The sequence below is a fragment of the Rhinolophus ferrumequinum genome, chromosome 13 (genome assembly GCF_004115265.2).
Source record: "Rhinolophus ferrumequinum isolate MPI-CBG mRhiFer1 chromosome 13, mRhiFer1_v1.p, whole genome shotgun sequence".
Classification (NCBI taxonomy): domain Eukaryota; kingdom Metazoa; phylum Chordata; class Mammalia; order Chiroptera; family Rhinolophidae; genus Rhinolophus; species Rhinolophus ferrumequinum.
The window spans coordinates 65,276,451-65,293,362 of NC_046296.1; the positions used below are offsets into that span (position 1 = coordinate 65,276,451).

General features: G+C 42.3%; 1 protein-coding gene across 1 annotated transcript in view; it reads left to right on the forward strand.

Annotated features, from left to right (window-relative positions):
- NOL10 (nucleolar protein 10) overlaps positions 1-12,271 on the forward strand; it is an 80,495-nt gene extending 68,224 nt beyond the window's left edge. The window contains exons 18-21 of the mRNA XM_033125627.1: positions 3,510-3,683; positions 3,945-4,192; positions 8,930-9,032; positions 11,839-12,271. Of these exons, the coding sequence (XP_032981518.1) occupies positions 3,510-3,683; positions 3,945-4,192; positions 8,930-9,032; positions 11,839-11,958 (645 nt within the window). The 3' untranslated portion in view covers positions 11,959-12,271. The remainder of the gene's footprint in view (positions 1-3,509; positions 3,684-3,944; positions 4,193-8,929; positions 9,033-11,838) is intronic.
- The last annotated feature ends 4,641 nt before the right edge of the window (positions 12,272-16,912 follow it).

Sequence of the window (16,912 nt, forward strand, 5' to 3'; positions counted from 1 at the left end):
CCTGTTTCCTTTCCTATCCTCCTCATCCTTATGGGTTTGTGTCTTTTTAAAGCTGCTTTTCTATTGTTTCAGTGGGGTTTTAGCAGAGCCTAGGACGGGAAGCTTGTGTTCAAACCACCATCTTTACTCGGAAGTCTGTATTGCCTTAATTTCATAGATACCATAGCATTGGAAGAATTAATTTGTTGAAATGTCAAGCATTCCTGATACATGTTACTGTGTTGGGACAAAATATTAATGAGCATCCTACTCAGATCTGCAGATAAATTTCTTTGAGTTAGGGCTGTGGTATAAACAGTACTGTAAGATGTTTTCCCAATTTGAATGGCAAGTGTTTGGCGTATGTACGTGAGTATTTACAGGGCAGATCGCTAGCCAGACACTTGTAAACTGCTGTAGAGCATCACTAACTACGCCTTATTTTACTTTTTTTGGAAGACAGCTGTGAAAGCAATTAGAGTGGAAAAAATCTCTAGGGGAAATATTTTTACAGCTGTTCAGAAGAGTTTTTATTTTATAGTTGTTCATCCAACACGTCTTGTCTTTAGGCAAAGCAATTTATTTATTTTAAAATAAGAAAAAAAAAAGAGTACTAGCAACATATTCTTTTAAACATGTTTCTCTGTTATTTATTAAATATGGTTGTTTAATAAATACAGTAAGATTAAAGGAAAAAATTTCCCTGGGGTTCTCTTTATTTTTTACCTGAAAATATGTACTAGGTTAATAGCTATTCATTTGAAAAGATTTGGGTCTTTAGCAGTATCACCTGTCCTGTATTTCCAGATAACTCCAAAATGTATCTGATTTAGGCCCCTCTCCTCACCTGAGACCCGGCGCCTTGTTTCCGGGCACCTCATGGTGTCCGTTGGGATCCAGGTGCCGCTCTCCTTGTTCCACAGACTTGACCAGTCTAAAGTGGGACATCACTTCTTTTTTCTTCGTTAATTTTTCTCATTCACTGGACTTTTTTAAAGACTTCAATTTTTTTAGAAGAGTTTTAGGTACACAGCAAAATTGAGGGGAAGGTACAGAGATTTCCCATGTACCCCTGCCCCCCACACGTGCATCGCCGGCCAGTATCCACGTCCCCCTCCAGAGGGTGCATTTGTTACAATTGGTGAGTCTACACTGACATCATTGTCACCCAAAGTCTGTACGTTACCTTAGGGTTCACTGTTGGTGGTGTGCTTTCTGCAGGTTTGGACAAATGTATAATGACATGTAGCCACCATGACAGTATCATACAGAGTATTTTCACTGCTGTAAACATACTCTGCTCCACTTACTCATCTCTTCCCCTAACCCCTGGCAACCACTGATCTTTCTACTGTCTCCATTTTTTACTTTTCCCTTAGTGTCCTAGAGTTGGAATCATACAGTGTGTAGCCTTTTCAGATTGGCTCCTTTTGCTTAGTAATACACGTTCAGGGTTCTTCATGTCTTGTCATGGCTTGCTAGCTCATTTCTTTCTAGCACTGAATAATATTCCATTGTCTCTATGCACTGCAGTTGATTTATCTACTCCCCTAGGGAGGATAGCTTGGGTTTTTGGAACATAATTTCTTGCCCTTTACCCTACGCCTCTTTTTCTGGTGATCGCCAATGATGGACCCTAACTCATGGCATCACCAGCTTTCCAGTCACTTAAGTTAGACACTTGAGAGAAATTTTTAACCCTGTTTTTCACTCTTCTTACCAGCTTCTCCATAGCTGTACCTATTAATTCTGACTTAGAAATGTATCTCACAGTAATCCTTTCCTAAAACAGTATATGCTCCCACCCTTATATTCCCATTGCCCTAATTCTTCTCCCTGTTTCCTGAAGTAGCCTCTGAGTCTTCCTCATGACCTGGCTTCTCCCTCGGCAGTCCATCATCTGTGCCATGCTGCTGAAGACTCTCAAAGCAGAGTTCTCTTTGCCATCTGAGATTCTGTCATCTTTTTCCTCCTCCTCATCCTCTTCTTCCCTAGTACTTCCCCTTACCTGCAGGTCATGGCATTTAAAATCTCTTACAGTCTGGCCTGATCAAAAAATGCTTTTTCAGTTTCGTCATTATTTTTGCATCATCAAACTATTCACCACTCCTCAGTGGGCTGGAATTTTCTATCTGCTGAAACCTACTTACCTCTCAGGCCGCCCCCCAGACGCCACATCCCCCTGAGCCCTTCTGAGATGTCTCTTGTTGGAATTCCTTTTTACCTCGGCCCCTAGAGCACTTTCAGCTCTGTTTACCATCACTCATAAGGTGCCTTGTGGTCTACTTTTTTTTTCCCCTATCTCATTAGATTGTGAGCGAGTGCCTTAGGATCAGGAACTAGATCTTATCTCTCTTTGTTTCTTCCTTGAACCTAAATCTGTCTTGGAAACGATATTCAATCATTTTTGATATATTGATATTTATACAATATATCATAGAATTTTAGCTAAGGGTTTATCAGATTTTAAGTACATACGAGTAGTAAACAGCCCAAGTTCCTTAACGTCTCATGATTTGCCAAATGTTTGTGTAGCTCTTGTTATACAATATTCAGAACTCAACTGCTTACAGCCTTATTTACTTTCAATAATAGAGAAAGAGTCAAATAAGTCCATTCAGTAGAGCTTGAGTCCACCACAAACAGGTTCGCTTTCCCAGCCCACGTTCGGGCTGCTTGCTCTACAAACCACACTAAGGAGGTTGATTTATCTGGTTGCCAAGCCCATAGCAGATAAGGAACGATGGGAGAACCCTGGTATAAGATTGCCGTCTGTGTTCGTGAACGTGTAAGTTTACAATGCAGTCTAGAAAACTTTCTATTCAAAAATGATACCGATAAAAAGGGATTTAGTGTCAGTCCTGAGCTATTTACATGGTTCTCAATAACAAAGTTTTATTATGTCAAAATAACAGAGTTTTACACTCTGTTGAGAACAATTAAATGGCCTAGGAGAAGAATTGGTGAGGCTGTCCTACATGGGATAGAAATATCCCTTACCTTCCCAAGTTATGCAGTTGGAGTCAGTCAGCTCTCAGCACCAGCTCCCCCCCAGGCTGATTCTTCACCCATTAGCCGGGTGTGCTTCCTCCCGCAGTTTGGGAGTATGAAGTAGAAAGACTCACTAATTTTAATTCCATGTAGTAGCTATGCTTTAAAAACCATGTTTCCAAAACATATTTCCTTGAAAAAGTGGTTTTGTATTAAAAATGTTAATTGAAGAAAATTCTTTCTGATATATTAAGCATAAAGTTAGCCAAAAAGGCTCATTCTTGGCTTATTATGTGTAATGGCCAAGTAATACATATCATCTATGAAATAAATTAATAGAATTTGTTTCTGGGTAGGAGATAGAACCCGAGGGCAATTAGAAACTTCTGGAAACTAAGTCTATAGAAATCTCATCATAATTTAATAAGTTATACCTTATGCAGCTTATTAATTTATAATTGAGTGAAATATTTGAAAGCCGCCTTTTTGATCAGATTTTATTCATATATTAACTTAAAATTTTTATATTCTTCTTACAGAGCCTTCCTAATATTCTCACCGATGATCGATTTAAAGTTATGTTTGAGAACCCTGACTTCCAAGTAGACGAAGAGAGTGAAGAATTTAGGCTTTTGAATCCACTTGTTTCAAAACTTAGCGATAAAAGGAAGAAGAAACTAAGACTCTTAGAGCAACAAGAACAACGTGAAAAAGTAACGTACTGTGTATCATGTAGAATTTACTATTGTTCCTTTAATGTAAGGTTTTCTGTGCAAGTTAGAAGAATCTTCGAGTATACTTGAGATGTTACTGCTTGACTTTCAGCCTAGGAGTGTATCTTATTTCATTGAGGGCATATTTTTCCTATGCATGCGATGTCACGTACTCTGAAGGGGCAATGCTATTTAAAAGAAAATAACGGGTCAGTGTTTGGTTGGGGAAAAGGAGCTGCTTCTAACTATTTTTATTTTCAGGAAGAGGAGGAAGAACCGGAAGGAAAACCAAGTGATGCAGAAAGTTCTGAGAGTTCAGATGATGACAAAGGCTGGGTCGAAGAGGTCAGGAAACAGCGCAGACTTCTCCAGCAGGAGGAAAGAGGGAAGCGGCAGGCGCAGCTCAGGGAGGACCAGCAGACCGTCCTCAAGCCCCAGTTTTATGAGATCAAAGCCGGCGAAGAGTTCAGAAGCTTCAAAGATTCTGCCACAAAGCAGAAGCTGATGAAGTGAGTCACGCAGCTCTTGCATTGTCAGAGCCTGGCTTTTCCTCGGTGGCACGTTGCCCCAAGGATGACATTTTGGTGTTTGGAGTTATGTGAGGGAAGCACCACAGGCCTGAGGGGAAGCACACTGGTCTTTATTGTGACTATTTTTAACAACTTGTTGAGGTATAGTTTGCATGCAGTGAGATACAGGGTGTAGCCCTGTGAGTGTTGGTAAATATTTATGAGAACATTTACCCGTTGCAAAAGCCACACTCTTGTTGCCCTTCTTTTTTCCCCCATCCGGTTCCCTAACCTACAGGTATCTACCATATTCTGTACCCTACAGATGAGTAGTATTTTGTGCAGTGGTAATTGAGGTAACATTCTTTGCCTCTTAACAGCAAGTTATTTTTAAAAATTAGAATTCCAGTTATGTTTACTCCCATCTCGGTTTACCTGATCATTGAAAAGGTCAGTTGGAAAATCTACCAGAAATGTTAAGCCTTTTGCAGGAAAATCGAGAGACCAGAAAGACTGGTATTCTAGAATAGTCACATACATGGAGACATAGGTAGATTGGAGTGGAATTGCTGGTCGTGTGGTAACGTTTTATTTAGCCTTTGGAGAGAGCGCCCAGCTGCTCCCGGAAGAGGCTGCCCGTGGTACATTCCCACCAGAAGCGTGTGCGGCCTCACATTTCACACGCACAGCTGTTGTTCTCACGTACTTTATTTGGAGGCCTCCTCAGAAGCAGAGGGAAGAGTGCGTGTTCTAGTATTCTGATCCTGTGGCGTGAACGTCTTTGTTAGATTATCTGCTGTTCTTGTCTTAACTTTATTTACTTCATCCCTGGCTCCTGAATCAGTACCTAGCCTGGAGCAGGCACTAAATAAATCCCTAGGAAAGTGTGAATCTTCTGTGCCGTGTCAGGCAACTCAGGAAGTTACCCTTTCAAGATCTGCTGAAAAAGAAGTCATTTACCCCCCACCCATCGACCGGAGAGACCTGGGAGCAGTTGTTTTTAGTGTAATCATGGTAGTAGGAGGCCATGATTTGGGGGTGGGAGGCATGACTAATCTCCCTGACATTCTTATTCTGCCTGTGGGTTGAAGCAGGATATAATGTAAAAAACAAAAGGAATGAAAATTTAGTATTTAGTGAATAAATAATGCCTAAGTTAATACAGTGCACTCAAACATTCTTATTAAGTTAAACATTTTTTTGAGAAGAGGAGCTATATAAGTGCTAATACTTATATGAGCTTAAAAGGAAAATCCTATCCTTTAATAATCCTTTGATGTGAATGTCCTACAGTTTGCTGGCATTTTGGTACAAACTGCTTATTGAATTCTAGTTATGATTGGATTATTTTGGTGAATCCCAACATGCAATATCTTAATATTATTTGATGAAGCATTGAACCATCATCCTTCAGGGAACTAAAGTGACTCCTTATGTGTGTTCTGGGAGTTACCACAAGGCATGCAAAACAACACATCAAAACTGCGTGTGTTATACTTAGATGGTCCCTTGGACTTGCCCAGCTTTAAAACTCTCTCTATAAAGGAAACAGGGAATCACGTGAATATTTGTCAAAGTTATTATACCTTATTTAACACAAAGGAGGTAAAATTTTTAAATACTTCAACTTCAACCGTTATCTGTGGGTTCCGGCTCTCTGCCCCCTTCTCCATTTCTCCATTCCCTGTAATGTAGATTCTGGAGGGGTGATGGCTTTGTGTTGAGTCCATGTGACCTTTCTAAATGCTGTACTGAAGCACATGCCCTTATGTACACCTTCCAGGCCCCTCCTTCCATCTTCATGCAGAGTGACTAAAGAACTCTCAGTTGAGAAGCATTATTTTGAATCAAATAGTTTTAAAGAACTATTAGTGCGTTTGCATTTTAAAGCCTCAAAGAAGTAAATCATTCAGCTGACCTGGGACCTCTAATAAATGTGATTTGAGTTCTCCCATTGTAGTTCATGCCCATTTTTAGTTTCTTCCCCTATGCCCTCTCCATGCTGTACTAAGTAATTCTTCTCATTTTCAACCTTCTGGAGCCCATATCTATTTTCTTAGCAATCCTCACGAATTTGAGGGTTTTTAATCGTTCATCTTGTGACAGTGACAATTTTTTCCTTATAATTCTTCACTATCAGTTGCAAGGCAGCCAAAAACTGCCAGACCTGAAGGCTGGGTGGGAAAAGAAGCAGGATAGGGGCGGGTGAGCAGGGCGGGCAGGCAGGGAATGCTGGCCCTCCCCAGCACAGGCTCACCAAGCCTGGACCAGACGCCGAGAAGGCTGTGCAGAGTGGGCTTCTGCATTTGTTCTGTTACGATCATGCCTGTCTATTTCTTAAACCAGCGCTGACTGAATTCACACTCAAGTAGCGAGTAGGCTCTGAAACTCCTGGTTAGCAGCCACGTTCTGTAAACTGACTTTCAAAGGGAGCGAAGTGGAACTGGCTTTAATGTAGAAATCTCCACACTCATTCCCTGTGTCTGATCCTCTGCCATGGCTCGTTCTACAACATGGCTTGTCTCTCCACGTAGCCGAGACAGAACAAGTTTTTACAAGTGCACGTCCAAAGTGCATGGAGAGAAAACCAGAATTTATATACCCTATCATGGAGAAACAGGTCGTTCTTCAAAGAGTGGTAATTTCCCACAATTTACTTGAAAAGTCTTTTTCTTCCCAAATTAGTGTTTTCGGTGTACCACCTTGTCTCAGTGGCTCCATAGGTATTCAGAATTCCTGTTAACTTTGCAACCTCAGAGTTTATAGCTCCGTAAGGAACAGAAAAGAAATGAACCGGTTGAGGAATTTGCTTAGGCTAACATAATTCACACGCAACGCTAGAATCAGTTTACACTTCACTTTTGAAATGTTAAAAAAAGGAAGGCTAAACTAGGTCTTAATTTAATTCAGGTTGTCATGTGGAAGCTTGTCATTTAGAATGTTTAATGGACACATTTCCTGAACAAAACTTTATAAATCAAGTGTGGTCTGACACATGCCTGGAAACCAGAAATTCTTAAATTGGAATCCTGGTTTTAAACTTGAATCCTTACATGGCCTGGGGCAAGTCATTTAATATCTTACCTCCCTTTTTGCCATCTATAAAGGATAAATACTTCTGTCTCAGGGATGTTGAAAGGATTAATTAGTTAGTCTGTAAAGAACTTTGAAGATGAAAAGTACTTTAAAAGTGCTTCTTAATAACATTATTGCTTAGAAAAGAGTGTCACTTTTATGCTAACCACTTTATGTCTCAAATTATAGAAAGAAGGTATGTTTAGTACATTATAGTCATCGTAAACTAGAGATAGATCTGTCATGGTGTGAACATCAAACACGAGCTTCAGACATTGAAAGGAGCATCACCTGGTCTTACTGATCATTTAGGAGCTGTGTTCTACTCAATAATTAGTTACAGAGATTGCATTTCAGGAGAAAGAAGACCCTGTCACACATATCACTCCCTTTGTGGATTTTTTTGTTTTTTATTTTTTTATTCAACTAACTTTTTGAGTGTTAACTTTAAAGGGGTATATTCAATTTTAAGTTTGCACAAGGAAGGTTGGAAAGAGAAGTGTATTTCTTTATTTTGAGGAGGGAACAGAATAGAAGAGAGAACCGTACTCTTTCTTTTCTTCTTCCCTCTCTTCTCCCCTCCCAGTTTCATTACGATGATGTCAGGGTGTTGCTTTAGCCTTTTCTAGAAGCATTAGAGCTGCCATTAAAACTTATTGAAAGTATCTATCTTTAGTCTTAATTCCTTTTTTTCCCCTCTAAACCAAGTTAACAAAAGAGCCAATGTTTTGATTTTACAATAGAACATTATTATAACAACATGCAGTGAAGTGTTTTATAACTGGTACAAAATTCAAATTGAATGTCTCGCTTGGAGAGGCAGTGGGATGGTGTCAATTACGCAGCTGACAGTGACTTGCAGGGCACAGCAACTGTAACAGGGACACAGGTTGTGTAAGGAGACCCTAGAGAAGTTTGGGAAACATGATCAGGAAATAAAATGAAATTTAAATTGGGGGTAAAATGTGTCAGCCTCATTCTCGTAAGAAGTTGAAAGGAAAGACACCTGGAGAAATCCGGTGACTGGCACTGAATCAGATGGAATTTACCCTCAGCGGAATTGCTTCTGTTCTCTCTGTACAGTCAGACGGACTCACATGTCAAGTTGCTCATATTGTGGGTGATGAGTGTGGTCTGAGAAGCTAAGAGCAAGTGAAGGAAAAGTCAGAATTCTCCTAGTGCATCTCTGTGGCTTGACCCGGAGGACTTCATGTGTGTTCACTCCTTTATAGAGGGTGAACGAGTTGCCAAAATACTTACCTACTTCTGCGGGGTTTAGATATAAAATGCTCCAGAGGCATAAGGGTCCCTGGCCATTACAGTCAATTACAGGCTTCAGAAATATTGCTTCTTGCATTTTGGCTTCAGAAATATAAGATAAGTAGCAGCCACTGAAATATTTGGTACCACCACTTAAAACGTTAAATTAGTGGGTGTTTTTGACAGCCATTGTTTTTACTATGTATCTGCTGAGTATAAGTAATGACTGTTTGAGTGTTCCTAATTCTTTCCATTGATTGTGTTAAATGAATGCTATTTTCTGTCTTTACCACGTGTGTAAAAGGTTTTTCTTCATGCCATCAATCCTAATTAAAACTTGTTTCAAATGGTAAATCAAAACATAGTGCTAATTAATGTGTCATTCTCTTAAATTTCCTACAGTAAAACCCTGGAAGATCGGTTGAAACTTGAAGCCAAAAATGGAACGTTGAGTGTATCAGACACAACAGTTGGCAGCAAGCAATTGACATTCACATTGAAGAGGGTAAGTTGTTTTTGAATGTTATTTTAAAATTCACTAAAAATGAAAAATTGGCTTCCAGTCGTTCTGTGTATACATCTGAGTTCAGACCCGTGTTCAGACCTTCTGAGGACAGTGTGCTGGTCAAGCATTTCCCCTGCAGCAACGGCCCCTCCTGGTTGAGGGCACCAGGCTTGACTGGCAGGGCCATACGTTTTCCTGGTGTCCTGAGGGAGGCGGGGCCGTGGTGACACGAGAGCTGGCCCTGTTGGTGAGCCCTACGCTTTCGGGGCCCCTGCACCACCTGAAGTATGGCCTTGTAAAGCACAAATCTTGACCTTCTAAGGCTGTCAAAAAATACTTGAAACTTACACAGACTTTGCAGAAGAGCGGGAATTGGTGAGTTCTGATACATCTATGACAGTGATATCCAGCTTGCCCAGGAATCCATAGTTTCAGAACGCAGATTACTTTGTCAGTAGTAGGTCCTATTCTAAGTGGTTTGTAAGACTCATCTCTTCAGGCAGCTTTGATAATGCCTGGCACACATTACAGGCTGCTTCAGTATTTGCTATTAGCTGATGAGTAAAACTATGTGGCTTTATTTTTGAAATATTTTTTTCTCATTCAGTAGATCTCCTTTAATATATATTGTTATCAAGTGGGAAAGAATGACAACTCTACTTCTCATTCTTTTTTAAAATTGAGGTATAGTTCACATACCATAAAATTCACCCTTTTGAAGTATACAATTCGAGGTTTTTGGTATAGTCACTAAGTTGTATAGTCATCACCAGTTATCTAATTCTAGAACTTCCTCACCACCCCAAAAGGAAACTCCATAACCTTTAGCAGTTTCCCCACACTCCCATTTCCCCAGCCCTCGGCAACCTCTAATCTACTTTCTGTCCCTCTGGATTTGCCTATTTGGACATTTCATATAAATGGAATCATGCAGTATTTTCTTTTGTGACTAGCATCTTTCACTTACCACATTTTCAAGGCGACTCCATGTTATAGCATGTGTCAGAATTTCATTCCTTCTTATGACTGAGTAGTACGTCACTGTGTGGATAATGCCACACTTTGCTTATTCACCCATCGATTGATGGGCATTTGGGTTTCTCCCTTTTTTGCTGTTACAAGTAACGCTGCTAGGAAAATGCAGATACATGTTTTTGCATGGACATGTTTTGCATGGACATATGTTTTCATTTCTCTGGAGCTTACGCCTAGGAGTGGGATTGCTGAATCATCTGGTAACTGTTTAACTGTTTTTTGAGGAACTGCCAGACTGTTTTCCAAAGCAACTGCACCATTTGACATTCCCACCAGCAGTATACGAAAGTTCCTTTTTTTCCACATCCTCACCAACACTTGTTACTGTCTGCTTTACTGTAGTCGTCCTGGGGGGGTGAGGTGGTACCTCATTGTGGTTTGGGTTTACATTTCCCTGATGACTAATGATGTCGAGCATCTTTTTATGTGCTTATTGCCATTTATGTATCTTCTTTGGAGAAATGTTTGCTTATTTTTTTTTAAGTTAGCATCCATCAGCTCATGTAGATAAAATAAAAAGGAAAAAAAAAACAAAACAGAAGAAAAATTGTTTTCTCTGATAAGAGCTCTTAGGATTTGCTCTCTTAACAGCTGTCCTATATGCACAGCAGTGTTAACGAGTCACCATGCTGTACATTACGTCCCTCGTACTTACTTATCCTGTAACCGGAAGTTTGTAGTTTTGACCACCTTTCTCTGATTTCCCCTCCCCCTGCCCCCTGAGGAGTTCTTTATTCCAAGTTTAAGAAGCTATTCAGTTAAAGCTGTCTCCATTTAGACCAAATTCAGATCACAGTCAAGCAGGCTTCATAGGTGTCTGTAAGGCAGTCGTTTTCAACGTTTAAAACTTACGCCACCCCTGACAGTCTTTTCTCAGTTTGCTCTCTGTGCATTTCCAGTAGCTGAGAACAGGTTTTGAGCTTTACATTCAGGAGTTTACATTATCAAGACTATCCAATGTCTTTGTAAAACTCCTCAGCTCTTACCTTCAGCGTGGATTCGTGTTGATACTCTCTTTTAAGAATTTCTGCTAAAAGTAGTGAAACTTTAGGGTGGGGAGGGGTCCGGCTCCTGCCTGAGCAAAGGCGTGTTGAGACCAATTGCTTTTAGCGCTCAGAGAACCTCATGCCAGCCAGGAATTTGTGACTTGTCCGAGCCTTCATTGGTGCTTAATAGTAGCAGCTCTCTGGTTTTCGAGAAGCGTTTCATTTTGTGGAAACAGCCAGAAATTCTTTGGACCTAGTTCCGGCGACTGCTTAATCGTGGGTGGGTTATAATGCACTTTGAGTACACGTCAGTATTTTTTTGTTTTGTTTTTAAGACAGTGTGAATAAACTAATGGTTCTGGCTCACAAATAAAAGACATTTCTGTAAGAGAAGTCGATGACGTTTTGTGAGCAATAGCGTCTTCTGAAGTTGGCTCTTTTGTAAGGGATCATTTCCTTTTGAAACGTCCCGGCAGTATTGTGTGTTGGTAGAAAAGCCAGTCTCATCCTTTGTAGTTCACTCTGGTCCGGCGGGGCACCTCTCTGGCCCATTTATTAAGTCGTGTTTTACGGTGACGATGAAAGTGGGCCCTTGTCCAGCCACTCCTGCCAGGCAGTGTTTGCAGAGCAGAGTCTAGTCGCCAAACCATGTGCCTGGGGCCTCTGGGCTGCGTTTCTCTGGCAGGGCTGGGATTGGTGGTCGTGCCGTTGGCCTTCAGGTGGTCACCCAAAAAGGTGTGTTGGAATTTTCTTTTCTTTTCCTCTCATTTAATTTTCTTTTTTAGTCTGAACAGCAGAAGAAGCAACAGGAGGCTGAGAAACTGCACCGGCAGGAAAGGAAAGCACTCCGTCGCTCAGCCGGTCATCTAAGGTCCAGACACAAGAGAGGACGGCCGTTTCACTGAGGCTAGAGTGATCCGACGCGTGATTGGGAAGGAGCACGCCTCCGCCAAATGTGTCATCGTTAGAGCACATCAAACAGATGGGACCGCACATTTTAGAAGTTCCATGTCAATTCTTGGTACATCAGTGGTAAAGATTTGGCAGCTTGTCCCAGTGACTTCTGGGTCAGACTTTGAAACTGCCCCACCCCCCCCTCCAGGGCCAGCCCAGTGGCTCAGGTGGTTGGAGCTCCATGCTCCTAACTCCAAAGGCTGCCGGTTCGATTCCCACATGGGCCAGTGGGCTCTCAACCACAAGGTTGCCAGTTCGAGTCCTCGAGTCCCGCAAGGGACTCAACTAAGATTGAACACGGCACCTTGAGCTGAGCTGCCGCTGAGCTCCCGGATGGCTCAGTTGGTTGGAGCGCGTCCTCTCAACCACAAGGTTGCCGGTTCGACTCCCGCAAGGGATGGTGGGCTGCACCCCCTGCAACCAGCAACGGCAACTGGACCTAGAGCTGAGCTGCGCCCTCCACAACTAAGACTGAAAGGACAACTTGACTTGGGAAAAAAGGCCTGGAAGTACACACTGTTCCCCAAAAAAGTCCTGTTCCCCTTCCTCAATAAAATCTTTATAAAAAAAAAAAAAGAAAGGAACTGCCCCCAATCTGCAACTGGTCAGCGCGTCGTTGCCAGGGCGCCTGTTGCAAGTCGTTCCACATGAATATCATCCTTTTCCCTTGGTTTGAATCCAGTAAACCAGGTAGTTGTTTTTTAATACTGGGAAATGAGTACCGTGAGCTGGGAGGTTGTCCTATGCTGAAAGTGAGGATTATCATGTTCTCGGAACTTTTTTCTTACGGTGCCTGCTGCCGTTCACAATTAAACCACCCAGAAATATCACTCCTGTCCTACCTAATGTGCAGTATTGGGCGTGTTTGTGTTTATAAGTATATGACGGTAGGTTTGTTGCTTATTTGTGTGTTTGGGATTTTTAAAAAAATATTTTAAATAGGTAATAACCTAAAATAAGAAATGGAACCTACTAGGTATTCTTTTATACTTGACACAAGATCAAATACAGATTTTTTTCTGTTGCTTAAGTGCAATTAGAGATAAACTGGCTGGAGAAAACATTTATAAAAATAAATACTTTTATTCGAACAGCTTTGAGAAAGATCCATTCCTTGAGTTAATTTGAAAATTAACTTTGGTTTCCCTAGTTTCTTAGATAGCAATGTGATTTTGGAGGTGCTTTTCTTTATGTACAGCTGGAATAGTAACTCTTCAGATTGTAAATAATGTAATCTAACTTGGAATGCCGTAAGCAGAAAGGCGAAGCGTTAATTAACACAGCCAGGGCCTGTACCTGCCTCAGGGACACCTGAATTCAGGGCTCCCCATTTAGTCAGTGTCGAGTCCTCTCCTTTCTTTCCTTCCTGTTTCAACATTGTTCCTTATCCCTTCAGGTCTCCTGTTTTCCATGACATCTTATCCTTCCCAATCCTAGCTCTGCTGCTGCTGTGCATACTGGCTAGGTCCAGCAGGGAGGGACGAGCGTGGTCACACGTCCACTTCTGTGGTCTGAGAGGTGGATTCTGTTTCCACAGAAAGTGTCTGTGTGCGGACACACATGGTCACCAGAAAGAGACTCTTGTTACCTGTGCAGCCAACCCAACTTGTGTTCTGGCACAGAAGGGTCCTCCACCCGTTTCCATCCCTGGCACCAGCTGCTTTCCTTTTTCAGCTTCTTGTCCCCTAAACTTCTCGTCATGAACCTCCTCTTCCCAAAGGAAAGGGCTTCAGCTCTCCTGTGGCTCCTTTTCTACTTCCCACATTGCTTTTTTCAGACGCAAGTTTAGAAGGAGGCTGTTGGCTGGACGTTTTCCCTGGGGGTTGAGTGATTGTGTTCCAGACCTATTTCCTGGGGTCATTGGAAGCCATTGCTATACCTGGCCTTCCCAGGCCCCTCTTTTCCTTCCTCTGGAGGGGATGTCCCTGTGGTATAAGGAACCAGTCTGCCATGGCGTTAAATCCAGAATCAGAGCTACAGGCTAGCGGAGGGAGCTCATGTGCTCTGACACGAGGGCTCTTCCCAGACTGGGTGTCAGAGCATTGCCAGGTCGAGGACAGTTCTGACCCACCTGGGCTGGGCTCTGGCAGGGGAGCCAGCCCGACTCAGGGCTGAATGCCTGCCAGTTCTGTGCGCTTTGATGACTTGTTTCACCCCTTGGAGTATCGTTTCCTCCTGTGAAATGAGCGCAGCGCTTCGTTTTGGAGAGGGTTCAGGGCGGTACTTACCTTAGGTCGTCGGCATGTAGCCCAGAGTGCGGCTCATGAGTGCTGACAAAACTCATCGCTCATCAGCCCCCCTCCCTCGCCTCTGCACGCAAACCTCTGTGAACTCAACAGTCTTTAATATCGAGGTCTTTCTGGGGCAGAGGTGCCCCTCAGCTTTTGTTTTGGCAGACAGGGCCTATGCGGAATCTGTGACAGACATTCAAGAAAAACTCCCTGGGTACATGGTTGTCCGAATGCTTCCTCCAGGACCCCTTGTTCCCCTAGTGACCGCTTAAAACAGCCCCATCTCTTGAGAATATAGATACGGAGTTTCATAAAAATGTTTTAAGTATAAAAAAATAAAAACCAGCCCCGTCTCTTCAGGATTGAGATTCCTGGAGTACCTGCTTGCTACCACCTCACATTTTTCTGAAGTTTACTATTTTAAAGATGTTATAAAGTTACAGTGCATAATTTTTCTGTTTGTGACAGATGGCCCACTGGCCCCAGACGTGGCCATGCTTCTCCTGGGCCTCGCCAGGGAAGTGCACACTGGGTGTTCACGAGCCAGCAGGAGAGGCACAGCCTAAAATGGGGTTGGCTTTTACACCAGGACCATTGTGGGGTTACCGAGTGGCACCCTCTCCCCCAATCCTACTCTAGATACCCCTCATTTTCTAATCTCCTGACCTGGTGCCTAAATATTTTTTTCCAATTATAAAGAAAAAGTTTTCAACAGTTGAGACAGTGGATACTTTTGGAGAGAGGGGAAAGTAATGGGGCGGGGCAGGCGGCGGGTGGACATGATGGGACATCTAGGATCTGGTTGATTCTGTTCCTTAACCTGGGTGGTTAGCTCCTCTTGTGACTTGTACACCTTTCTGTGTGCATGTTATACTTCAACTCAGTGGTCTCATTGAAAAAGAATTGGCCGGCCTGGTAGCTCAGGTGGTTGCAGCGCCGTGCTCCTAATGCCGAGGTTGCTGGTTCGATTCCCATATGGGCGGCGGTGTGAGTGGCCGGCAATCATCGCTGGCGAGACACAGGAGCGCAAAGCTCATAGTACCAGCATGGGCCAGGGAGCTTGAACTGGAGTTGCGGGGGGAGGGGAGGCGGAAGAAGGAGGGGGCGGGGGGAAAGAAAAAAAATTGTTTTGTCAAAGTCACATGGACTCCATTATAATAAATTTTTCCCATCTAATCCCCCTGACATAACTTCTAACAGTATATTTTTTCAAATGTTTTTCCGTTTTATAAACAACTATATACATATTTTTTTTTTTGGTAACCAAATGGCGTACTGTTTTCGATGTTCTTCATACTATAATGAGCTGGTCCTCAACTTGATTTTTATAGCTAATAATATATAATAGACATGTTTCCAAGTCTGCACATACTTAGAGAGGCCTGTCTCATTCATCTGTATAAACGTCAAAGTACGTTATTATATGGCTGACCATAATTTATTTAACTCTTTCCCTATGATGGTTCTGCCTAAAACTATAAAGAAAGAACCTTAAAAAATTATTTCTGCAATAACTGCACTCCATTGTTTCTTAAATCATCGTAGTAACTTTATGAAATATCTATATGTAGTAAAGCAACCTCTATGTCATTTCAGTTTTTTGTTTCTAATGGGATTTGAGAGGGAATTTCAATCTTATTAGTTAGGATATAGTTTTAGTTTATTTTCTTAATCCATAGGAACCCCCATTTGTCGTAAGAGCAAAAACAAATATTTTGTAACATAACTGGGCAAATCTTAACATTCTTCTATATACTGTTTATGACGTGCTTTATTATGCTTGCAACTGAAGTTATTAAAGTTTCTTAGACAATTATATGGGTTTTCTATCACTCATGAATGATCCACATATCTCGTTTATTCTCTAGCTGCCATGACAAGAACGTCTTGAGGGGGTGAGGGCAGAAGCACCACGGCACTCAGCCTGGCCCCAGGCCAGAGCAGGGGTAGAACCTGATATGTTCTGAAGGTAGGTTAGCAGGATTGGCTGAGGGGAAGAGAGGAGTCAGGCCTGGCTCCAAAGTGTTTAGCCTTAGCAAAGGCAGGGGTAGGGTTGTCCCTAAACAGTATGGGAAGACCCAGCAGAACAGGTGTGGGGTGAGGAGGTCATGAGGGATTCCGTCTAGGGATTCTAAGCTGATTTAAAACCTAATCCTCTGCAACAAACCCTCCGGTGCCTTGCTCTCGGAGTAAAGCCCAAGTCCCCCCAGCCTCCGAGGCATGTGTAATCTGGCCCTTCTGCTCGCCCCTTCATTCACTCGTCATCACACAGGCTGCTATTTCTAGAACATTCTGCCATTCTGTTAGGCCAGGGCCTGTGCAGTTGCCATTTCCTCTACCTGGAATACTCTCTCCTCGGCCGTGGGCATGTCTCTCTCACCCCCTTCAGGTCATGACCACCCAATTTAAAATTGTCACCTCCTGCTCCCTATGCCTTTATTGTACCTCATACCCAACATAAAGTGCTTTGAAAAATCTTTTTATTATGAAAAATTTCAAACATACACCAAAGTAGAGGACAGTTTAATGAGCTCCCATGTACTACTCATCATCCAGCTTCAATAATTAACAACAACAGCTCATCTTGTTTCATCTTTACTCCTACCCATTGGCCCTGTTATTTTGAAATATTTTGATCCCAGACATATCATTTTATCCATAAATATTCATAGTG